Source organism: Populus euphratica, unplaced genomic scaffold (genome assembly GCF_000495115.2).
Source record: "Populus euphratica unplaced genomic scaffold, PopEup_1.0 scaffold59.1, whole genome shotgun sequence".
NCBI lineage: Eukaryota > Viridiplantae > Streptophyta > Magnoliopsida > Malpighiales > Salicaceae > Populus > Populus euphratica.
In genome coordinates, this window is record NW_011499940.1 from 321,891 (window position 1) to 347,853 (window position 25,963).

The 25,963-nt window shown below is 32.4% G+C and overlaps 5 protein-coding genes across 9 annotated transcripts; 4 read left to right on the plus strand and 1 right to left on the minus strand.

Annotated features, from left to right (window-relative positions):
• Positions 1–984: 984 nt before the first annotated feature.
• LOC105136903 (Peroxisomal membrane 22 kDa (Mpv17/PMP22) family protein) lies at positions 985–8,804 on the minus strand. Of its 4 annotated transcripts, none has more exons than XM_011042412.1 (8): positions 8,150–8,804; positions 7,643–7,730; positions 6,844–6,938; positions 6,377–6,449; positions 6,185–6,277; positions 5,972–6,058; positions 5,460–5,540; positions 985–1,182 (listed from the first exon to the last, which is right to left on the minus strand). In XM_011042412.1, exons 1-7 carry the CDS (start codon positions 8,530–8,532, stop codon positions 5,460–5,462), a joined length of 900 nt encoding a protein of 299 aa, XP_011040714.1. In that variant the 5' UTR covers positions 8,533–8,804; the 3' UTR covers positions 985–1,182. The 4 variants fall into 4 exon arrangements, with proteins under 4 accessions (XP_011040714.1, XP_011040713.1, XP_011040712.1 ...); XM_011042411.1 differs by lacking the exon at positions 985–1,182 and adding an exon at positions 4,623–4,742; XM_011042410.1 differs by lacking the exon at positions 985–1,182 and adding an exon at positions 4,623–4,986.
• A 1,589-nt stretch (positions 8,805–10,393) lies between these two features.
• LOC105136949 (uncharacterized) lies at positions 10,394–11,176 on the plus strand. The gene has a single exon (XM_011042467.1). It carries the CDS (start codon positions 10,394–10,396, stop codon positions 11,174–11,176), a length of 783 nt encoding a protein of 260 aa, XP_011040769.1.
• A 2,897-nt stretch (positions 11,177–14,073) lies between these two features.
• On the plus strand, positions 14,074–14,856 carry LOC105136950 (uncharacterized). Its single transcript, XM_011042468.1, has one exon. The coding sequence runs from the start codon at positions 14,074–14,076 to the stop codon at positions 14,854–14,856; it is 783 nt and encodes a 260-aa protein (XP_011040770.1).
• Positions 14,857–17,981: 3,125 nt separating this feature from the next.
• Positions 17,982–20,642, plus strand: LOC105136904 (syntaxin-52-like). Of its 2 annotated transcripts, none has more exons than XM_011042413.1 (6): positions 17,982–18,155; positions 18,385–18,607; positions 19,506–19,711; positions 19,802–19,902; positions 20,026–20,070; positions 20,282–20,642. In XM_011042413.1, exons 2-6 carry the CDS (start codon positions 18,390–18,392, stop codon positions 20,405–20,407), a joined length of 696 nt encoding a protein of 231 aa, XP_011040715.1. In that variant the 5' UTR covers positions 17,982–18,155; positions 18,385–18,389; the 3' UTR covers positions 20,408–20,642. The 2 variants fall into 2 exon arrangements, with proteins under 2 accessions (XP_011040715.1, XP_011040716.1); XM_011042414.1 differs by lacking the exon at positions 17,982–18,155 and adding an exon at positions 18,178–18,198.
• Positions 20,643–21,610: 968 nt separating this feature from the next.
• LOC105136905 (syntaxin-52-like) lies at positions 21,611–24,064 on the plus strand. The gene is made up of 6 exons (XM_011042415.1): positions 21,611–21,832; positions 22,040–22,262; positions 22,926–23,131; positions 23,226–23,326; positions 23,450–23,494; positions 23,706–24,064. The coding sequence occupies exons 2-6, from the start codon at positions 22,045–22,047 to the stop codon at positions 23,829–23,831; spliced, it is 696 nt and encodes a 231-aa protein (XP_011040717.1). The 5' UTR covers positions 21,611–21,832; positions 22,040–22,044; the 3' UTR covers positions 23,832–24,064.
• Positions 24,065–25,963: the final 1,899 nt, after the last annotated feature.

A 25,963-nucleotide genomic window follows, 5' to 3' on the forward strand; every position in this document is an offset into this window, starting at 1 on the left:
TAACTATAGTTCAATTATCATTCACATCTCCTTTCATTCTGAAAAGATAATTTAAATACAAGATCCCCTTTTTTTTAAAAAAGGAAACATGATTAATTAGTATCTAAACCCTCATTAGTCTTAGAAGGATTACCATGTACAACAGTTGATTTCCCTCTTATTGATGCCGGTGTAAGCAAAGATGGAGTTATGAATTTTAGTTTGGAAGGGTCAAATTAATACACACACTAAAACTCTAATTTATTATAAAAAATGATAGAGGAAAACATTTTCCTGGCAGGTAGTATCTCATTAACTCTTTTAATTTTGTATTTGAGTTTGTAGTTATTTTTTAAATAATTTTTTATACTAAAATATATGTCAATAATATTTTTTTATTTTTTAAAAATTATTTTTGATATCAGTACATTAAAATAATTTGAAAACACTAAAAATATATTAATTTAAAATTAATAAAAAAAATTAAATTTTTTCAAAAATATTTTTAAAATATGTAAACAAAGAAGCTAAAATACAAAAATAAAATTTTCAATTATTAGCATGACTATCATTATCACCATTAATTTAAAATGGGTTGTTAGAATTAGAAAATTTATAAAAAAAATCTATGAATTAATCTAAAGTATGAACCTCACAACATATACAAAGAGAATGTATTTTGAACCATAATTTCCAAGCTGATTTAGTACCTTGATTATCATAGCGGCAGATCAATTTGTGGTTATCGTATCAATTTAAGTTAATTATTTTTATCCAGGTTTTTTTTATCATAGCGGCAGATCAATTTGTGGTTATCATATCAATTTAAGTTAATTATTTTTATCCAAGTTAATATAATCATATCTTGCATAAATTTAACCAAGTCATTGGTAAATCAAACTAAATATAACACCATAAAAATATGGTAGAGAAGGGTCAGCAATGGAGGGCTGTCCTTGATTGTACAATCTACTTCTTTTCTTCTTTGACTGACCATGACTATCCTCTACCTCCCCACCTCATCAAAGACTTTTGACTTTTTTTTGCCTTGTCGTCTAAGTGGCCAACCACGTGTCCTTATCTTCACCTTCTAGCTAGTCCTCCACCGACTGTTGAAATCAAACGGTTGACAGGTATTGTTGATCGACACCTGGAATGAGGTACAGAGGATAGAGTTGTGCTGCCCTCATGGTTTGATGGGGGCCTGCATTGATTACCAATGTAGAAATAACAGATATTAATATTATATTTATTATTTATTCAGCAAGAGACTTTAATATAAAATATTTATATTTTATTCACTAAATTTTTAGTAATTATTTTGATATTTACTATATAATATATAATATAAAATAATACATGTATATAAACTAGAATAATTTCATCTTGTTTGAATTAAATTCTTATCTAAATATAAAATCACTGCAATCCTCTTAATGTTTAGAATTTTATCAAAATACATGGCGATCATAACAGCTAAATCTTTGATGAAATTTATGGTGTTCATTTATTAGTACAACATTTAGGTCAAAATCTTTACATGCTTTCTTCTAGAATGTATGGACAATTACTCTCGAAATAAATTGGGTATAAATTTCACTATCATGATGAGAAATTGTTCATTGGAATGATATAATAATGTTTATAATATAATCTCTCTTCTTTTTTTTAATATCATTTTAGTTATGATAGCAAGAGAAGGTTAGTATCTTATTTACCAGGAATTTTAGCTTAATAATTATACTATATTTTTGTTTTATTTAAAAAATAAGCTTGCATACTAGCTAATATTAAATATTTTTAATTTTTTAATCTGATGGATTAGTTCCTAGATGAGTTAAAATTAAATATATTTCTAAAAATTGAAAGTAATGTAGTCTGTTCAAGAGAATAATTTCTCATGAAAAATGATCTCCTTTGAATAGCCTTGCTGTCTAATAGGAAAGAGGAGGAAGCAGGCAAGTGGGAGAAGTTGTTGACCAAAAAGCAGGAGTCACTTTTTATAGTTTACCAAAGACTGACGTGTCCGTTGACTTTGGTCTCTCGCTGTCAGTTTGCAGTGTAATAAAATACAGGTGCAGCTGTCTGTCTTTCCTTTTTATTAATTCATTGTTTCCTATTTTTTTCTACATTTTCTGCTTCATCCCTTACATCATGCTCGCCTCTGCATTTCGTCACATTATAGAATTGCTAGATCAAATAAATGGATTTTATCTTAATTACATAAAAAAGACAAGGAGAATAGATTGATCATTTTTTTAAAAAAAGTGATTATAATAGTAAAAAAAATATATATTTTTTTTAAAATAGCAAGCAATGTTGATCAATTCACAGCTTATTAAACATAAAAAATAAAATAAGGATAAAAAACTACTTTAAAAAAATAACTATAATCAACTTGAGTTAGTATAACATACATGTAATCCTGCTAATCAGGTTAAGCTAACCTGAGAAGTCCAGTTAAACCCGCAATTCAAATCATAAGACTATAATAATTTGATAAAAAAATAAAGAGTTATAAAGCCCATTTTTTTTTTTTAATATCAATCCATGTTAACCTTTTAAATCTATGACTTGAATTATTAGATCAAAAGCAACATGTCTGGAAAAACAATAAAACCCACTTTCCAATCAATCAAATATTGAAGTATAAAATTAAAAAAAAAATTATATAAAAAGATTAGAAAATAGCAATTAAAAAAATAAAAATTAAATTTAAAATACAAAATAAATTTTATATTTAATTGAAAGTGAAACTGAAACTGAAAAGAAAAATAAATTTAGCAAAAGAAAAAGAAAAAAGAAAAAATAAAGAATAAAATTGACATGAGAAATAAAAATAAGTTTTTGATTGAAGAGTAAAATTAAAAAAAAATCACTTTAACAAAAAAAAAACAAGGACCAATTTGGTAAAATTAGATTGAAGGATGAAATTAAAAACAAATGAAGCTTTTACAAAGAGGTCAAGAAAAAAAATTAAAAATCAAAACAATAAAGACCAAATTAGTAAAATTAGATTAAAGGATAAAATTAAAAATAAATGAAGCATTTATAAAAAGATCAAGAAAAAAATTAAAAATTAAAACAATGAGGACCAAATTGAAAAACCAATACCATAATTTTAGATTAAATAATAAAATTTAAATTTAATAAAGCTTTTACAAAAAGATCAAGATAAAAAAATAAAAAGAAAAAGGATTGACCTGTAATTTCTTGAGGGAGATAAGAGAAAAAAAAAATTAATCAATGATAAAATCCTTTTATTGCTGTTGATAAACATTGCATCAAAAGAAAAAAGATATGATAACGCTTTTAAATAATATAATAATACTTCCAAATACATTACAAATAGCATATTTTATCATGAGAAGGCGACACTTACCACTCAAAGTATATAAGCACCCTTAAATGACAATAACTTTTTAATTTAACTAATATCTAAACTTGCTAAAAGATCAAAATGCCGTTAATAGCAAAAAATACCCCAGTTGAAAGACCAAAAGGTCAATGGAAGCATGATTTTATTTTACCTCTGCGGGTAAATTTGTTATTTTATTGTATTTAAAAAATAAAAAGATAATGTCACCCCTCCACTATCAGTTTTTTGATAAAAAAATAATTAAGTTATTTTACCATGCTTGAAAATTGAAGTCAACACAGATTCTCAATCATTCTTTAATAACTAATCACTCGTGTGAAAAGAACAAAATACTCTAAATACTCCATACCAAGACATTTGTCTTCTGCTAGGAAGGGCAAAGATGCCTTACGACGATGAGCATGTATCTACTTGTTTTTCAAGCCACAATTAGTTTTGGCTAACAGCAACAATAATAAATAAATAAAAAGGAATGTTGATGTGATTTTGGGTGCATCGAGCATCGTGCTTGCTTAGGTTAAAGAAGAAGAAGTGCGTGGATTTTTTATATCAGAAAGATACACATCTAAGCGATATAGAGTTAGAATATTCGACAATATAGAATCATGTGATGAAACTATTCAACTATTTTTTATTTTTTACCTTTTATTTTAGTACCACTTTTCTTATATAATAATGCATGAGCAAGAGAGAGACTTAGAATATTCGGCAACACACCCACACACGCATACTATTTTGACTTATATAATAAGACTACTCCACTATTTTTATGTTAGTGCCATCTTTCTTATATATAACATTTTGAGCTATTTTTAATTTTTATTTGTGCTAATGAAAACTTAATCTACTATAAAAAATAATTTTAATTTTTTTAGGCCAAGAAGCATTTATTTTTACTTTTTCACAAATATTAAGTATTAACAAAATTACAAAAACGAAGAACAGAAAATATTTTGGATCGATCCCAAATTTTGTTAGGGGCTAAGAAAATTATACACAATTATCTACTTGGTTTTAGTATGATTCTTAAAATAAAAACATCATACTTGCTTGGTTGAATACATAACATCTGACTAGACTTAAAATTATATAAAATCATCATGACCTCGTTGTTTTATATTCTTCATTATTTATTGAATCCTTATTGTTCATAAAATAAAAAAAACTTTTAAATCAACTCTTTGTAAGGTTAAACAAATGTGCTACTAGACGGGCCTAAATCATATACATATATGTGTGCGTGTGTAGAAAAACAAGAGAAGGAAAAAGCATGAATGATGCAGGACTTTGGCTTAAAATGGAAGCAAAGAGACCCTTTGTTGTTTCCAATCCAGCACTTTATACCCCTCAGTGAAGATGAAGCTAAGCCTAATGAGAATTCAATCTGAAATAAGGGTTTTAACCAAAGTTCACAAATTTGCAAATCATAAATACACAAGGGGTAAGGGTAAAAGGGTTAGTGAAAGAGGTTCCATATAATGGAACAGTTCAATGTAGCCAAACTCTTGAATGAAGCAGATCTAAGCAAGAACTGTTCCCACATGTGTACAAGAATCCAAGATGTCTTCTTCAAATCCATCTCTACAACCATTGCTTTAGTGATCATTTTACCTGAGAAGCAACAAACTTTGGTGTTTTAACCAAAGGAACTGGTTAGAGTACATGTTAACATAAAGTGGCTACAAAGGGTTCCTGAACCAGTATTATCGCATCGTAATGCAAATTTCCTGTTATGCTTTTTAAGAATTAGGAAAAGAGTTTTTGTGGGGTTTCCTATTAAATTGGATTAGAAGTTAAAAGCATCGAAGCTCATTTGAAGGCAATAAAAACGTTTTCCCATGAAGATGAGGACCTATTGCACTGAAGGCACAATTGGAGAATGTTGATCACTCCTGATGATATCAATCTTATTCCTCTTCAAGAAACTCTAGTTAGCAACCCTTTAGATCTAAACAAAACTGCAATCCAAAAATTTCATCTTCTAAAATCCTTGAATAATATCAAACTCAACATAAAAACATCTTGATTGATTAGGTATAGAAAAAGCATGGGAAAACCGATATCCATAACAAGTTTTGTGGTTTCTTTGAAAATAACATACCTATTTCGGGAGAACCTCTTTGTGAGCTTTGAATGAGAGAATCACATTCCAGACTAAAGCGATGACGTTAGCAGCAAGAACCTGAAATTGTTTTTTTTTTTTTATATGAATGAACATAGGTGAAAATACAGTGGCCTAAACCACTAGCAAAACTTAAGCTGAATGTAAACATAAATAATATGGCAAAGGGTGACAACAAATCAATTCTCCATGAACAACCCTGGAGGTGAAAGTCGCTGAACCTAATTATGGTCAGCACACAGCACCTACTGCACAGATAAAGGTGTGGTTCACTCTGCCACTACACAATCAGACAGATCAATTTGGGCACAATTTTAGCTCATTTCTGGTGTTGAATTAGATGTTAGAAGCAAGTGGGGAATGTGAAACTGTTCCTCTTGTGCTACTTGAAAGGTTTTTTTTGAACCAACACTTCAAAGGTATCTAACCGAGAAAGATATGTAACATGCAAAAAAAACACTAATGCAAAGACACACAATGCTCATTCCAACCTGAAATTGCTGTGGGACAAAACGGAAGTTTAGAAACTGAAATGGTATCCAAAGTTGCCAATTTGCAAGAACAGCAGAAAACCACTCCTGCAGAAAAGAATGTTAAGAGAGTTTAATGCTAAATAATCCTTCCAACTGGCTGTGTTCAATGGTTTACAGACATGTAAGCCACAGAAGGAACAGAAAGGGATGCCTCTAAGTCTAAAACATTACCTGCTGAAGCTTAGGTAAGACTTCTGATGGCCTTCCCTCTAACGTCACCAATGTTGACAAGAAGACTCCAATGAATATAGGAGAAAATACAAACTGCAATCATTTTAGAATACACAGAACAAATTTAGTCCAGCAGCATGGATGTTTAGTAATTAAAATTATGAAGATCAACTACAGAAAAATAGGTGTCACCTGATCAACTAAAAGGCGCAAGAATGCACCTGATGCTCCAGGCAATGTTACCAATTTACTCAAATATAAGTACCTAAAAAAAATCAAATTGAGAAATGAAAAATTAGCAGGATCCCATAAAAACAGAGGTGTTTTTGTATATTTTTTTTTCTTTGAGAAAATTCTGCTTGACAAGATAGGCAATTTCATTGGAGAACAGATGATGCCAAAACAATTTGGTAGTCAATGCAGCATTACTATTTAGTAGCACAGATTGGATCATCCAAACTTCAGGCAAGCAAAAACATGGAGTCATTTTTCAATTGTAGAGCTTTGACAGAAAAAACTGAGGCACAAATCTTTTAGGCCAGTATTTTCATGAATGGCTCAATGTTAACTCTACTCTTCCACTGACCTTCTCTTTTTTCACAGGAAAATCACACATCCTGTTATTAACAAAACAAAATATGAGAAGTCTGAAGGATTACCAGAAATGCAACGTAGGACCCACCAGTACCAGCCCCAAGAAAGTAAATACGAATGTTCTTTTCAGGTCTAGGGATGGAGCTTGATCAATCACAAGCTGAGATAAAGGCCAAGATTTAGAAAATTTATTATTAAAATGGTCTTATAACAAAAACATTTAATAAAAATAACTTAATTACAACAATTGAAAACTGCAAGGAGTTCTTAAGAAGATGCCATTGCGTAATCAGGACATGTATATGGGATAACACATAAATACAAAGGTGGGCCTAGCGGTGACAACAATGGTGGTAAACTTGAGTTTAAATGTTCTACAGTTAAAAAAAAAAGTTTGGATGTTCTCACAAGTACTTTAGGCCACCCTAAAGGTTCAATTTAGTATTTGATGTTACTTTTTTTGTTTTTTGGGGGGGGGCGGGGGGGCGCAGGAAATTCGATGCTTTCTCAAACACTGCTGACACCTTGTTTAGAGGCATGAGGAAAAATAATAGGTCATACAAAAACCATGTACGCGAAATAAATGTTTCCCAAATTCCACAAATCAAAGAATTTTAAGACCATATAGATATCAGAGTTTATTGATCAATATTTAGAACAGTTTCAGCTCATGATGCATCCACTGGTCACTATACAAAGCAAAAACCACCCATTCTATGTAATCAAATGAATGGCAATCAATATGATTCACAAACACCCCAATGACACATCTATGAACAGAAATAAACCCGCAAAATAACTAAAAAAGTGAAAGAGAGAGACACATTTTTCTAACTTCTATTTCCATAACCTGTAAAAAATTACCTGGCAGATCAAATCCCCCATAAGAGTCAATATTGCAGAAGTGACAGCTTTAGTTAACACAGGGTACTTCGCTAGAAGATTCAAATACCTGCAATAACAAAGAACTAAATTTGAGTTAAAGTGATCATGTTTCTAATCTAGATTATTAACAAACAAGGATAATGACAGATTACAACACAAAAGGTGGGAAAAAAGTAGAGAAAAAAAGATTCAGTGCAAACAAAGATAACAAATAGGGTAGAATATGTACATCCCATACGAATAGATGCCATACTTTCAGAGAGTTCCACTTTAGGAGTTCAGAAATATCAAATCAAACAGTTTTATTGCGTTCTCAAGCACTTTAGAGAAACTCGAAACAAGGAATTCAAACTTCCTACTTGACATCAAGAATTTTACTTGCTACCAAACACCAAGGAGGGAAAAAAAGCTGCCTACGCAACATGTATCAGATCACCAATAGCTTAAGAAATGAACAGATTAGCAAAACTCAAAATTCATTATTACCATGAAAGGAAGGACCAGTTTCTATTTCCACCTGAACCAGAACCACCACTAGCACCACCACCTTGACCTCCTCCTCCACCAGAAGAGCCTCCAAGCCCACCAGAACCACCAGAGCCACCACCAGAAACAGCCAAGACACGAAATTGATCAAAATCCAATTGCCTATATCCAGTTTTAGAACCACCCATGTCCTTAAACACAGCTCCATGACTAGAATTTGAAAACGGAGAAGAAGACGAACAGGCCCTGAATCCAGTTATCTGAGCAGGGTTTAGCGAAAGCTGAGTTCTTAGGCTAAAATGAGAAGTGGGTTTAGGTGAAAACCCTACGAAACGGTATAAGAGTGAAGCTTTGCGAGTGAAACATACTGGGTTTTGCACCATTTTTGCTTGGAATGAAAAAGATTGGGTTTTTTGTGGTTTTTCTTTTGAGGGTTTAAAGGTGGGGGTTTTTGGTTAAAGATTGGCTTTTCAAAAAGTAGGGTTTTTGGCTACTGATGAAGGTTTAAACAGTGGAGAAGAATTTAGCTCAAAAGACTTCGACTTTGGAGTGAGAGGGGGGCACACTTGCCGCTTCAACTCTGTTTTGTCTCTGCTTTTTTCTGTTAGTTTTGTACGTAGTGGAATTGAAAGGGGGTTAAAGATGATTCCTTTATATTTTTTTGTACGGTAGGAATTTCATTAGAAAGGCCTTAAGGTTTATAGTTACACTAAACACGGGCTATTCAAATTTCAAGCCCATCATATAGAAGAGCGGGTTGCTTTGATAAAACGGTGAACAGAGGAAAGGCTCTCTCTTTGGCTCCAAGAACTAACGTGTGATCTTCTCATCTTCCACCCCGTTTTTGACCAATTTATGCTGTCATATAAATAATAAATAAATAAAGTTAAAAGATGGGGAAACACTGTTTCTCCACATAGTTCACATGTATTTGTTTTTATTTTTATTTTTATTTTTTAAAATTATTAATTTTTTTATTTAATTTATTTCTTATATAATATGTTTATAAAATTTTAATATTGATAATTTATTTTAATTTATTTTTTATATAATTATTTAGTATAAAAAAATATTTTAGTATTGAAATGTGACACAAAAAAATCTTAGCTTCCAGATTTGCGGGTTTAAAGAGGGTTTTTTAGTTAAATTTCTTAGCTTCCAGATTTGCGGGTTTAAAGACGGTTTTTTAGTTAAATTTAATTATTTATTTTTTATTATATAATTAAAAAAATAATTTTAAAAAACATGTTGTTAAATTTTACAAAGTCATTGATTGGTATGTTTTATTATATAATTAAAAAAATAATTTAAAAAAACATGTTATTAAATTTTACAAAGTCATTGATTGGTACGATAAGTTTAATTTTTTTTTATAAAAATTTATTTTTTTATTTGATGTTGGATTTTTGATATTAAACTAATTAAAAATTAAATTTTATAATTTATTTTTTATATTTTATGAGGTTATCATAATTAAAAAAAAAATCATGTTTGAAATTTGATTTTATAATTATTTATTTTTATTATTATACAGTTAAATAAATAATAATTTATAAAAAATATTAATTTTAATGAAATCTATTATCCCATTTACAAGTTTGACTTGTTAATATTATGTTGAGTAATGCAAAGCTGTTTGACTCAAGGCCACTTCGTATGATAAAGAGATTTCCCTGGGAATATTGCGTTTGAGTTTGCTGATAATTGTTTACCTGGTATGCCGCATTCCAAACCGCATTCAAATGATGTTTTCAGTGGGGGTTTCGGATCTTATTGAAATTATATTTTTTTTAAAATTAAAATTTTTTTATTTAATTTTTTTAATGTTTTAAAATTATTTTAAATCTCAGTTTGAAATGCTGACAGTTTCCGCGAAGATAAACAGGTTCGAAAAGTTAGCAGAAAGCTGGAGAGGTTTTCTAAGGAATCTGGGAGCATTCCATTTAAAGGATCGTATCCAATCCTCAATACTTCTAACTCCCTACAGTTTGTTGGAGAATTGACAAATCTAAGTTCTTAACTCGAAGGATCATTGGTAAAGGAATTGGATTCCAAACATAGTTCTTTCAAGGCTCTCAAATTTCCAAGTTCTTGCTGAGAATTTCCATGGATGTTGTTATATAACAAGTCAAGAAAATTCTACTCCTTGCTTCTCTTAAGTTCTCCCATGGTATCAGAGCTGTTAAAAGACTCCTACGAGTTTTTTTCTTGATCCAAAACCTCTCTTTGAAAATATCCTGCACCATGGCCAGAAACACGACTAGCAGAACCAATGTATCACTCATCTCTTCCACTTCTTTCTTTGATGGAATAATCTCCATTAACGCAACTTCCCAACTACCCATCAAATTGAACAGCAACAACTTCCCCTCTTGGAAAGCACAGTTTGACGCCCTATTATATGGTTATGACCTCATGGGATTTCTTGATGGGAACACGACATGCTCATCCAAGGAAATGATTGCCAAAGATGGAACAACTGTTTCAAATCCAGACTGTGTTATTTGGACTAGGAAAGATAAATTGCTCCTTCACGCAATCCCTGCGTATCTTTCAGAAGGAGTTGTGACTTCTACTCGTGATGCTCGGGTAAAGCTTCACCAGCTTTATGCTAACAAATACAGATCACGAGTAATGGATCTCAAGGAGATGCTTACCAACATCACTTGCAATCCTCGATCTATTGCTGTGTATCTTCAAACCATCAAAGGAATTGCTGATGAGTTAGTTAGCACTCATTTAAGTGATGATGATCTGATTACTTTTGCTCTCAATGGCCTTGGCAGCGACTTTAAGGAGATTTCTGCTGTAATAAGAGCTAGAGACACTCCTGTTTCATTTGAAGAACTTCATGACAAGCTGGTAGAACATGAAGCTTTCTTGAAAAGAGAAGAGTCGCGTGGTGGTTCAAGTGTCACTGTGAATAGTACTCGCACAAGTTTTGGCATGCTCCACAAAGCTTCTCTACCTTTAAAATACTGGTCTCATTCTTTCCTTGCTGCTGCATACTTAATCAATCATAGGTGAGCTATTCTTTAGCTACTGTTATCTTTTTGTTGTAACGAACTGTGTTCAAATATTTGTATTAATAATCAAGCGATTTGAATCTCACCATCTGATTTTATCTAATTATTAAAAAGTAATAGAAAACCATTATTGGACTTCATCTATCAGCTTAATCTGAGAGCTGGTTTTCTGAAGCACAAGGACTTCAAGTAAAGGGAGGTGATGACACAAGTAGGAAGACCACTTAGCAAACTCCAACCCAGCATTTAGAGAATAAGAACATAACCTCAAAGGCAAGAGTCGTTCCCTTTTATCTGGACATAACTGTACCAAAAGACAATGAGTGTCGCGTTCTCAATCTAGAGATCTTTGAAATCCTTGAAATCCATCACTAGAAAAAGGAAGAAGAAAAGAGAAAGAGCTGGAAGTTTGCACCTATCCTCCAGGCGCAGTGAACAAATGACATTGATGGATGTCAACAGTTCAGATACCGAGAAAAAATGTATCTTTGAAAAAATTGAATTTTTGTATTTAAATGGAGAAATCCATGTTAAGAATAAACAAGCACTACCTATAATTCTAACGACAGAGGGGGTCTCATCAATACATTAACCACTCATGCATGATGAGCTATAGCCTCGAGCCATCTAGACTTGAATTAAGAATATCTGGCAGGAGAATACATGGGCCTAACAGGAATCTGGTGTCTCTTTTATTTGGGTTTCGCTCTTCAAGGAGAATATAAGTAGTAGCATGAGGGAATTTCGCAATGCAACTCTGTTTTTTGTTGTTTTTGGTGGGTTTATGATGAACCTATGACCCGATTGAATTAAGAACACCAAGATCTATCACTATATTTTTAGTAGAAAAACAGTGTTATAATTACAAAAGTATTCAGCTAGCTCTCCCACATCATTGTCTGTCCATGGATGGTCATGAGGATCGATTTGTTCAGTTGGCAAATTTCTCATATATTTGCTCATATGTCAGGAACATGACTTTTGTAAAATATTTTTTAATTAACAATATATTAAAATAATTTTTTAATTATTCATATCAGTACATCAAAACCATAAAAAAAAATACATACAAAAACATCAATTTAATAATTTTTCAAGATTATTTTGTTTTTGAAAAATGGGTAGAATTGCTTTACCAAATGGAGCTGAATTCATTCTATTTCAGATTCTGAAGGGGCAAATTGCTCATCAACGTACAATGAAGCCAACATTTTAATTATTATAAAAAACTAAATTGATTAGATAGTTCCTTTTCACCACCAAAAATAATCTGTTACAGAACATGCCTAATTTCTTCCACCTTGCTTGTAATGCTTTGTACCGATCGACATGCCCTGACGCAATCGATTCGATACAACACAACAATTATAGTCACAACAATGCAATTAAAAATAAGAGTATAAAGAATTTCTGATTATAATAAACAAGTGAAAATACTAGTACTCATCTATGCTAATTTCTCTCTTTCTCTCTCTATATATATTATTAATCTACGAGTTTTAAAATTAATAATTATATAAATTTTTAATATAAAATTTTGATTAATAATTTAAAAAAAATTAAAATTTAAAAAATTAAAATGCACCTGTAAAATTATATAATATAGATAATAACTGCATCGTAGGTTGCTTAAAGCTTAGGTTGATGGCAGTGGGAAGATTTATTCTTATATTAACTGTAGCATAGCACCTTTCTACAGGTTTTCTCGTTGCGAGCCTCATCATCGGGATTTCCACCGACAAAGCAAGGAATCGAACCTAAGACTTCCATCTCTGACACCAATTTTGCTCTCAAAAGGATTTCCACCCTCAATGATAATTTTTTGATGCACAGGCGGCCTTATCAGAAATGCTGAGTGCTTGTATGCAATGCATTCGACGATGGAAATCATCGACAGGATTTTTTATTTTGATTAAACGGGTAAAAATATTGCTTTATTGTATTTAAATGAAAAGATTTAAATATTCTTAAAGAATAGTTTAATTTTTTTTTTTGATATTGTTAATTATTGGATTAGGTCTGATCTGTTTATAATAGATGAATCTAATTCAAATTATTAAAAAAATTATTAAAAAAAATAATAATTTTTTTTAATTATATATAAAAAGACATAACTCATATGAAAGAATATAAATTTTATATTTTTCTTTTTTTTTTAATTTTAATTCTCTGCATTGACTTGATAAGATTTATAAAGATGATAATTTATAAAAAATAATAATTTTAATGAAATCTATTATCCCATTTACAAGTTTGACTTGTTAATATTATGTTGAGTAATGCAAAGCTGTTTGACTCAAGGCCACTTCGTATGATAAAGAGATTTCCCTGGGAATATTGCCTTTGAGTTTGCTGATAATTGTTTACCTGGTATGCCGCATTCCAAACCGCATTCAAATGATGTTTTCAGTGGGGGTTTCGGATCTTATTGAAATTATATTTTTTTTTAAATTAAAATTTTTTTATTTAATTTTTTTAATGTTTTAAAATTATTTTAAATCTCAGTTTGAAATGCTGACAGTTTCCGCGAAGATAAACAGGTTCGAAAAGTTAGCAGAAAGCTGGAGAGGTTTTCTAAGGAATCTGGGAGCATTCCATTTAAAGGATCGTATCCAATCCTCAATACTTCTAACTCCCTACAGTTTGTTGGAGAATTGACAAATCTAAGTTCTTAACTCGAAGGATCATTGGTAAAGGAATTGGATTCCAAACATAGTTCTTTCAAGGCTCTCAAATTTCCAAGTTCTTGCTGAGAATTTCCATGGATGTTGTTATATAACAAGTCAAGAAAATTCTACTCCTTGCTTCTCTTAAGTTCTCCCATGGTATCAGAGCTGTTAAAGACTCCTACGAGTTTTTTTCTTGATCCAAAACCTCTCTTTGAAAATATCCTGCACCATGGCCAGAAACACGACTAGCAGAACCAATGTATCACTCATCTCTTCCACTTCTTTCTTTGATGGAATAATCTCCATTAACGCAACTTCCCAACTACCCATCAAATTGAACAGCAACAACTTCCCCTCTTGGAAAGCACAGTTTGACGCCCTATTATATGGTTATGACCTCATGGGATTTCTTGATGGGAACACGACATGCTCATCCAAGGAAATGATTGCCAAAGATGGAACAACTGTTTCAAATCCAGACTGTGTTATTTGGACTAGGAAAGATAAATTGCTCCTTCACGCAATCCCTGCGTATCTTTCAGAAGGAGTTGTGACTTCTACTCGTGATGCTCGGGTAAAGCTTCACCAGCTTTATGCTAACAAATACAGATCACGAGTAACGGATCTCAAGGAGATGCTTACCAATATCACTTGCAATCCTCGATCTATTGCTGTGTATCTTCAAACCATCAAAGGAATTGCTGATGAGTTAGTTAGCACTCATTTAAGTGATGATGATCTGATTACTTTTGCTCTCAATGGCCTTGGCAGCGACTTTAAGGAGATTTCTGCTGTAATAAGAGCTAGAGACACTCCTGTTTCATTTGAAGAACTTCATGACAAGCTGGTAGAACATGAAGCTTTCTTGAAAAGAGAAGAGTCGCGTGGTGGTTCAAGTGTCACTGTGAATAGTACTCGCACAAGTTTTGGCATGCTCCACAAAGCTTCTCTACCTTTAAAATACTGGTCTCATTCTTTCCTTGCTGCTGCATACTTAATCAATCATAGGTGAGCTATTCTTTAGCTACTGTTATCTTTTTGTTGTAACGAACTGTGTTCAAATATTTGTATTAATAATCAAGCGATTTGAATCTCACCATCTGATTTTATCTAATTATTAAAAAGTAATAGAAAACCATTATGGGACTTCATCTATCAGCTTAATCTGAGAGCTGGTTTTCTGAAGTACAAGGACTTCAAGTAAAGGGAGGTGATGACACAAGTAGGAAGACCACTTAGCAAACTCCAACCCAGCATTTAGAGAATAAGAACATAACCTCAAAGGCAAGAGTCGTTCCCTTTTATCTGGACATAACTGTACCAAAAGACAATGAGTGTCGCGTTCTCAATCTAGAGATCTTTGAAATCCTTGAAATCCATCACTAGAAAAAGGAAGAAGAAAAGAGAAAGAGCTGGAAGTTTGCACCTATCCTCCAGGCGCAGTGAACAAATGACATTGATGGATGTCAACAGTTCAGATACCGAGAAAAAAATGTATCTTTGAAAAAATTGAATTTTTGTATTTAAATGGAGAAATCCATGTTAAGAATAAACAAGCACTACCTATAATTCTAACGACAGAGGGGGTCTCATCAATACATTAACCACTCATGCATGATGAGCTATAGCCTCGAGCCATCTAGACTTGAATTAAGAATATCTGGCAGGAGAATACATGGGCCTAACAGGAATCTGGTGTCTCTTTTATTTGGGTTTCGCTCTTCAAGGAGAATATAAGTAGTAGCATGAGGGAATTTCGCAATGCAACTCTGTTTTTTGTTGTTTTTGGTGGGTTTATGATGAACCTATGACCCGATTGAATTAAGAACACCAAGATCTATCACTATATTTTTAGTAGAAAAACAGTGTTATAATTACAAAAGTATTCAGCTAGCTCTCCCACATCATTGTCTGTCCATGGATGGTCATGAGGATCGATTTGTTCAGTTGGCAAATTTCTCATATATTTGCTCATATGTCAGGAACATGACTTTTGTAAAATATTTTTTAATTAACAATATATTAAAATAATTTTTTAATTATTCATATCAGTACATCAAAACCATAAAAAAAAATACATACAAAAACATCAATTTAATAATTTTTCAAGATTATTTTGTTTTTGAAAAATGGGTAGAATTGCTTTACCAAATGGAGCTGAATTCATTCTATTTCAGATTCTGAAGGGGCAAATTGCTCATCAACGTACAATGAAGCCAACATTTTAATTCTTATAAAAAACTAAATTGATTAGATAGTTCCTTTTCACCACCAAAAATAATCTGTTACAGAACATGCCTAATTTCTTCCACCTTGCTTGTAATGCTTTGTACCGATCGACATGCCCTGACGCAATCGATTCGATACAACACAACAATTATAGTCACAACAATGCAATTAAAAATAAGAGTATAAAGAATTTCTGATTATAATAAACAAGTGAAAATACTAGTACTCATCTATGCTAATTTCTCTCTTTCTCTCTCTATATATATTATTAATCTACGAGTTTTAAAATTAATAATTACATAAATTTTTAATATAAAATTTTGATTAATAATTTAAAAAAAAAAAAATTTAAAAAATTAAAATGCACCTGTAAAATTATATAATATAGATAATAACTGCATCGTAGGTTGCTTAAAGCTTAGGTTGATGGCAGTGGGAAGATTTATTCTTATATTAACTGTAGCATAGCACCTTTCTACAGGTTTTCTCGTTGCGAGCCTCATCATCGGGATTTCCACCGACAAAGCAAGGAATCGAACCTAAGACTTCCATCTCTGACACCAATTTTGCTCTCAAAAGGATTTCCACCCTCGATGATAATTTTTTGATGCACAGGCGGCCTCATCAGAAATGCTGAGTGCTTGTATGCAATGCATTCGACGATGGAAATCATCGACAGGATTTTTTATTTTGATTAAACGGGTAAAAATATTGCTTTATTGTATTTAAATGAAAAGATTTAAATATTCTTAAAGAATAGTTTAAATTTTTTTTTGATATTGTTAATTATTGGATTAGGTCTGATCTGTTTATAATAGATGAATCTAATTCAAATTATTAAAAAAATTATTAAAAAAAATAATAATTTTTTTTAATTATATATAAAAAGACATAACTCATATGAAAGAATATAAATTTTATATTTTTCTTTTTTTTTTAATTTTAATTCTCTGCATTGACTTGATAAGATTTACAAAGATATTCATACCATAAAATATTACTTTGATTCTAGTAATTAAAGTGACATTAAAGTAACTGATCTAGAAATAAAAAATTAAATTCTCACAAATAAATTTTTCTTTCCAATCTATAGATATAAAACATATTCAAGTTATTTTATTGTTGAAAAAAAAAACACTTATATCCTAAATAATTGATTATTAATGACCAATAAATCATATAAAAAATAAAATCAACCCAAAACTAATAATATTTTATTTTTTTAGTTGAAAGAGCACAATAATCATTGAATTTGGTAGAGATAGTAAATTTAAGGTGTGTGAACAATGATTTGCATAGTGTTTTCTCAAAGGGTTCTAAGGTTTTTGTTAATAAACAAAACATTACACACAAACAAATTTAATCTAACACTTTGAGTAATTTCAAAATTTCCTATTTAACTAACGTGATTATAAAATTATGAGAAATCTATTTAGGTTTTTATTTTTCATTTCATACTTTATTTATCAGCTATTAAATTTTACTTATCATATTAACTTTGGGATCTAACTTTTTATAAAAATAATTTAAAATTAATCCACTTTAGCTCTATTCATCAAGTTAAAACTTGATTTCATTTTTTTAATAATTATTTTTTAAAAATAATATTACTTTATTTTTTTTTAACTTAAAGCAACATTATTTTGATTACTTTACGTCTACAACTATGATAATCACATACATATGATAGAGTGAGTATTGATAACGATGAAAAATTATTATTCCTAATTTGCAGGGACGGGAAGTGTGGATAAGTTCTGGATTGAAAACAAAACACAACAAATACATAGACCTATGATAGGTTAAAAGTTAAACCTGTAATTATCAAACATTATTAACCAGAGAACAAACGGACTAACCAAGGCATTTTCTTAACATTACAGCTTAAATCCAGACAAGTTAATCGTCGTACATGTGTCACGCATGGTTCATTAATCAGCAACCGCACAATAGCTTTCCTTCTCGTCTCGCTGTCTGCTTTTCGTCAACGTCAATTTCCTTTTCCTCTGAAGCCCAGGTTTTCTTCCCTTCATCAATCTATCCATCCATCAATACAAAGCTCATTAAAGCTTACAATTTAAGGTAAAAGTTCTCTTTTCCTCTTTTTATGATTTAGCAATTTGGGGTAACTCTTGTTTGTTGATGGGAATTATGGGATTGTTTCAAGATTCAAACTTGGATTATAGTTTAGTGACAATTGCTTTTTTTTTATACCCTTTATGGAGTATAGGTTTTGTACGATTTCTTAGGATTATAGGGAGAAAAGAAGAAGAAAAATTGAAACTTTTTTTTTTTTTGGTTGTTACTACAGGGGCAATGGCAACGCCATCGGGGTCATGGATGCAAGAATTCAATGAAGCATCAAAACTTGGTGATGAAATTAATGGTATGATTAATGGGAAGAATTCTTTGCCTCCATCAGGACCAGAAACACAAAGGCATCTTTCTGCAACTAGGAGAAAGATCGCTATTTTGAGGACTAAACTTGATATTTTGCAGTCCCTTTTGACGGCACTTCCTAGCAAGCAGCCAATGTAAGTGCTTTTCTGTTCTTGTGAATTGTTGTTTAGTTAGTTGTTTCAATAAATTCATTCTTCCCATTAATCATACCATCTGTGTTAGTAACAAACTTCCTAATGGTTCTTTAATATGGTTATGGAATCCTATTTCATGTTTGTGGTTATCCTTTTTGGCGAATGTTATGGCGGGGACAGTTTTTCAAAGTAAATATCAATTTCCGGGAGCTGGAACAATGTTGAATGAATGGAGTACTTGTCTTCGTGTTGACTGCCTTGTAACGGCAATTCTTCGATTTTTTTTTTTCACTTTTGTTTTATAGAGAGTTGAGTTTTGATTATGTGGTTTGAGTGCTCCTCTAAAGCTGCCAAGAAATCCCTTTCCATACTATTGTATCGTGTAGTAATCTATACACGAGGAATAGAAAGTGTCAACATGTTGATCTTTCAGTAGGTATTACCAAAATCAAATGAATGACAGATTTATACCGAGACAAGCAATTCTTTGTTTCTTTCTTCTTTTTGTGTTTTAGAAGGTCGTTTGCTATGTGGATGTGGTGTTCCTCCAGAGTTACATTGAAAAACCCTTTTCATGGGAGGATCAATTTCTGAAGATAAGATGCGTAGTAATGCATGGTATTCTGCACATAAACAGGGGAATTCTTTCATATGTTGAGCTTTCAACAGATTTTTACCAAAATCAAATGAACAAGAATTCATTGGTAAATAGAAGGGATAGGTAGATATGTATGATATGCCAAACTATGTGTTAGCTGTAGTTTCCCATCCTGACCTTGTTGAAAACCATACTTTAGTGAAACCATACTTAATCTATTGTGATATGTTAAACCATACCTTAGCCATAATTTTCACCCTGACTTTGTTGACAACGTTTGATTGATACTGTCATGAACAGAACAGGGAAAGAGATGAATCGGCTTCAAGATATGCTGAAAAATTTGAGCACTAAAGTTAACCAGATGGCTACTACTCTCAATATGTCCAGTGCTGCCAACAGAGAGAACTTGCTTGGGCCTGATAAGAAGACAGATGATATTGTGGATAGAGCATCTGGCTTGGACAACCATGGTCTTGTTGGCTTTCAACGGCAAATCATGAAAGGCATGTTGATATAACTTAGATGCTTTTGCTTTCACTGATTTGATAATGATGTAATGCAGATTTGTAACTTGATTTGCATAAAAAACACAGAACAAGATGAGGGCCTTGAAAAATTGGAGGAGACAGTGACGAGTACTAAACACATTGCACTGGCTGTCAACGAGGAACTGACCCTACACACTAAGCTTCTGGTGGGTGTTTTTGATTTATTCCCCATCTTCCTCTTTTACAATCTCCTTGCATTTCGACCATCCTTTAACATTTTGGAGTTGTTTGCGTCCTTTAACAAAATATTGCCTTCTCTTTTAATGCAGGATGACTTAGACGAGCATGTGGATGTAACAAATTCCCGTCTACAGGTTTGTTTTCTGGTTTTTACCTTAGTTTTTCTTAATGATTGGTTTCAATACGGAACTCACAAGGGGTGAAACGATGGATTTATTAGGGCTTTTAAATTGTGTGAAAGAGTTTTATCTTTCTGATCTCTTCATAATTTACTCAGATTTGTGTGTTTTAACCTCTAAGGTACCTGAATTATACTTAATGCTTATGCTGTTATTTGTGCAACAGACTGTTCAAAGGAAACTGGCTCTTCTGAACAAACGCACTAAAGGCGGTTGCTCTTGCGTGATCTTACCGGTCATCGCCATTGTCATTCTAATTGTGGTAATCCGGGGGCTGTTTAAATATTTGTAACTTAGAGGATATCACCTTCTAAATTATGATGTATTTTTTTTCCCTGCCTGTGGCCCTTCATGGAAGTGCCCGGCTACACTTTCACGGTAGGCAGACAATGTTTGTTGGTCTTATGGTTATGTGTATAATTGTAGTGAACTCATCGTAGGAATGCATCGATGATCATGATTAACATGCATTTCAAATTATGTGTGCACCCTTTATGCATCAAATACAACCACTATCTTGATTTCGATCTTTGCTGTGTACTCTCCTTTGCTAAGCATCGTTTGTCAGTACTTGCTTGGGTTTGGCTCGGTTAAGGGTCCAGGCGACCAGGTCATCGGGGCAATCCTAAAATGACATGGTTTCAGTTTTTTTTTTCCAACAAGACGATGTTATTTTAGATAAAAAATCAAAGTAAATTCAAGAAGTTCATCGGATTAGATCTTATTTAGATTTGATTGAATAAATTAGATTGCGAGTTGATCCGATATGGAAATGATTTGAGATCAACTAAGACGATAAGGTCTTCAAGCACTGTTTGGCTCCATGTTCGAATGTGTCCAGATACTAAAGGTTAGGGTTTAGGACCCAACCGGTCCCGCACTGAAACCCCAGAACCTTCCCCGATAGGACTTTTTTTTTTTAACGTTTGTACAAGCCTCTTCCCTACCTGCATTTTCTTAATAGTAATGTACTATATTAATTAATTCTTAAAAGAAAATGTCTGAAATGCTAAAATAATTCCTTGTCTTTAATCCTACTTTCCCAACATTTCCAGAACCTGCAGATAATTGCATCTCAATTGATCTAAAAGCTCATACCTCACTCAAAATAATCGGCTACTTAAAATATTTATTAACATGAAATTTATTTTCAATGGTCACTTAATTATTAATTAATCCATGTTAATTGTTTTTATTAAAACAATAATGTTTTGTTATTTTTTTCTTTAACTGGTGATTTGATCTGGTTGAGACCGGGTTAAATTTAGTTAATCAAACCACTAAAAACCCATGGTAATGAACAAGTTTAGCTGGGTCAATGCCTTACTAAGTACGTACAAGCTGACCCGAACACCCACATTAATCTTAAACTAAAAATTTAACTCGGGTCAATCTGTAGACCAGACCGACAGCCCATATTTTTAACTCGGTTCAATCTGTAGACCAGACCGACAGCCCATATTGAATATCAAAGAGATATACAATCCCACCATAGCATTAATGCATGTAACAGCTCAAACAATTCTAATTATTTACATAATTGCCACTCTTCTTAGATTAGGAACCCCTTTGATCGATTTGTAGGTGTACAGCTACCCCCAGGGGAGCCAGCAGAAAAATTATTCTCTTGTGTTTCTCTACGCAAACAGAGCTTATGCACTAGATACATTTCTCAATTCTCAAGAAATCATCATTCTCTTCTCGTTTTCTTGCTAAGGTAAGTCGTAATCAAATAGCCATTCAATGTTTTTTTGGTAGATTTTTTTAATTGCTTTATTGATTTAAAAATTAGCTACCAATTGAATTGAATTCTGATTGAAAGAAGAATTGGGAATCTTATTTAATGACTAATGGGCACTGTGAAAGTTTAGATCTTTCGTGAAAATTGTATCAGTTTTGATCAAATTGGAAGTTGTAATTGTAGGGGAAATGTCGTCACCATCAGAATCATGGATGCAAGAATTCAATGAAGCATCTAAACTTGGTGATGAAATCAGCGCTATGATTTCTGGGAAGAACTCTTTGCCTCAATCAGGACCAGACACACAACGGCAATTCTCTGCGGCTCGGAGAAAGGCCACTATTTTGAGGACCAAACTTGATATCTTGCAGTCCCTTTTGTCAGCACTTCCTAGCAAACAGCCATTGTAAGTGTTTCTGGTATATGTAAAGGGTTCTTTGGTATTGTAATGGAATCTTGTTTTGTATTCGTGGGTGGCTGATTTTTTGGTGAGTGTTGAGGTGTGTGCTGTTTTTTGAAATTAATGTTCATCTTGAGGAGCCAGGAAAGTTCTAAATGAGCGAAGTGCTTGTGTTAGCTTGGATGGGAATTTAACAGCAATTGTTTTGTCCTTTCTTCTAAATGTTTGGTGAGTGTTAGGGTGTGGGCTGTTTTTCAATTTAATGTTTAAGGCGCTAGGACAGTGCTAAATAAGTGGAGTACTTGTGTTACTTCAGATGATAATTTGACAAAAAGTGTATGTTCGTTTTTTTGCATTTTGTTTTATAGAAAGCTTTGGTTGTGGTTTTCAATGCTTAGCCACATCTGTGTAGAAAACCCTTTTCATAGGAGGATAAAAAATCGAAGTGGATACTAAGTAATGTGTAGCATTCTACAGTTGAGAGTGATTTTTTTTTTCTTTCAACAGATATTTTACCAAAATAAGATGAATGAGTCATTTGTAGACAATTATATTGGGTGAGGAGGGAGGGGTAGAGTAACTTTTTCTGTAAGATATGCTAAGCAATAAATTTGCTGGTGGTTCCTTGCTGACCTTGATGGAAATCTCTGATTACTATTTCATGATCAGATCTGGGAAAGAGATGAATAGGCGTCAAGAAATGCTGAAAAATTTGAGTACAAAAGTTAACCAGATGGCTAGTGCTCTCAATATGTTCAGTGCTGCTAACAGAGAGAACTTGCTTGGGCCTGATAGCAAGACAGATGATGTTATTAATAGAGCATCTGGCTTCGACAACCAGGGTCTTGTTGGTTTTCAAAGGCAAATCATGAGAGGCATGTTATCAAAACTTTGCTCTTCTTTTTTTTGCTTCCTGTGTTTTTTTGATTATGCAATGCAGATTCATGACTTGTTTTGCATAAAAAACAGAACAAGATGAAGGCCTAGAAAAATTAGAGGAGACGGTGACAAGTACAAAACACATTGCATTGGCTGTCAATGAGGAACTTACCTTGCACACTAGACTTCTGGTGGGTGATGTTGATTTATTCCCCATTTATCTTATTTATAATCTCCTGGCATTTTCACCATCCTATAACATGTTGGAATTGATTGCAACTCTAACTCAATATTCCCATCTCTTCTTTATGCAGGACGACTTAGATGAACATGTGGATGTAACAAATTCCCGTTTACAGGTTTGTTTTCTAGTTTTGATTCACAGTTTGCAATTGATTGGTATGGATTCTTATTTCAATAGAAATAAAACTATGGATTGATTAAGGGCTTTTACTATTTGAAGGAGATGAACTTTCACCTTCTTTTGATAATTTTATGCTTAAATTTATGGTTGCATGAATGGTAACCATCACATTCATCTGATGCTTATGTTTGTTATATTTGGAACAGAGGGTTCAAAAGAATCTGGCTATCCTGAACAAACGCACCAAAGGTGGCTGTGCTTGCTGGGTCTTTCTGGTCATTGCAATTGTGATTCTAATTGTTGTCGTGTGGCTTTTGATTAAATATTTGTAATGTTAAGGATAGTAAGCTCGACGTTCTGATTTGTTTTGGCCTTGTGTGCAATTGCTTGGATGCACTTGCTTGGCAGAAACAGACAATGTTTGTTATTGGTCTTGTGGTTGTGATTTAAGTGTGTGCTTAACTCATGTATAGAGAGGTATCGGTGAGTGTCAACTGGGATGATAAATGGATCGTAATGGGTGTGTTTCTTTGAGCAATTTTAACAGATTTGACGGTTGGATTAAGGGTTTCTCAGGTTATTTTGGTTTTCGACTAATATGATAGCCAAGTCGTGGGCCATTTATCAAGGCATCTTGTTGGCTCAGAAGTTGGGCTGTTTTCGTTCGGAGTTGGAATCAGATTCCATGGAAGCAATTAGGCACATTTGGAAACTCCTAGCTCTTACTACCCTCATTTGTCAATCATTCTCGACATTCAAGCTCTTCAGTAAACGGATGGTCAATATAAGCTCATGCATGTTCTCCTGGAAGGGAAGCATCTTGCGGACTATTTATATGCTCATCTGGGTTATGGTTTTGCTACTGCAATGCAGGAATAGGAATCGCCCCCTCGCCTCCTGGGCGCGCATGGTTTTTGCAAGCTGATAAGATGGGAAGTGGTCTTCTCTGTAGGTGATCTTTCTTTTTCACTCTATTGTACCCAAGACAAAATAAAATAAAATGCATCAGAGGTTATTCCATCAAACAGAATCATGTTGTTGAGGTGTTGTCCTTACGAATTGCCAATCAAAAGCTGTAATACTAATGTTCTGTTCCAGCACAGTAGAGGAAAATGCTGTGTCCTGTGCTTGGACTCCCTATTGATTGAGTACAAATTTCAAGATATTTCACAATCCTAGCCCCTGGGACATGGTCTAAACCCTTTTCCTTTTGATGGCAAAATCCAAGTTATCTTACAAATTTCAAATTTTGGTTCTTATAAAGGTTTCTAACACGAGCTAAGCTTGTCTGTTTTGTCATGAACCGGAGGCTTAAACAATTAACAAGGGATTTAAGATTAAAATTGAGATTTGGGAGATATTTTTAGATTCAAATCTTGAAAGGGATAGAGTGGAATTCAAGGATGGAGGAAGGCTCTCCTCATGATGCAGTCTGTCCAAGTCCACCATGAAAATAAAAATAAAAATGCAAGCTACTGAAAAATGCTTCAGATATTGGCAAGAAATAAAATAGTAAAACAAAGAAAATGCCTTTGTCAACCAGAAGGTATTCATTTTATTATTATTGAATAAAAATAATCTCATAGGTATCATTTGATCACCTTATTCAGGCCAACATTTACCATGCCAAGTTTTTGAAGTCTTTCACGTACAATTTCATCTACAATCCTCAACATCTCTTCCATGAAAGTCATTTCTCTAACGTCAAACAGCTTCTTTGACATATTATCATTCCTGCCTCCAGGTTTTGTTGGACTAGCCAAGCTTCAGTTATAGATTTGTTAGGTTAATTTTTAAAATATATTGTTTCAATTTTTTTTTGAATAAAATGATGTTATATTAGATAAAAAAATAAACTAATATAATCAGTTTTTATCCATGGTTTGCTAGGTCAACAAAGTTTTGATTGGATTAACCTCTAAACTAGTTCAAAATAAAACCTAACCCAACTCAAGCTTATAATTAGCAAACTATCAAGTTGACATGTCAAACTAGACTAAGATTGTTTGGCACAGTAGTTACACCAATGTTTTGCCAATTCTTGAAATTGTTTTTGCTTTAATTTATTTTTTTGGGTGTTTTTAAATTGTTTTTCCTATATATCAAAAATAATTTTAAAAAATAAAAAATAATTTTAATATATTTTCAAATAAAAATTATTTTAAAAATAATCTCTTTCACTATACTAAATATCCTCTAAACCAAGTTTAATAACTAAATTATTTTGGAAGACTTTCAAAACAACACAAGTACATTTATTATAAATAAATGTAAATAAAAAAGAATTATAATTATAATTACAATTTTATTGTTTCCATGATGTCCTGTTGAATGCCTTTGGATCTCAGCTAAAACAATGATTTGATTAATTAAAAAAAGAGTATAAGCGATGTGAACTTTTTAGATCTTTCTAGAGAAACCTTAAACGTTGAATATGAAAAATTACTTTATTTGAAACATTACC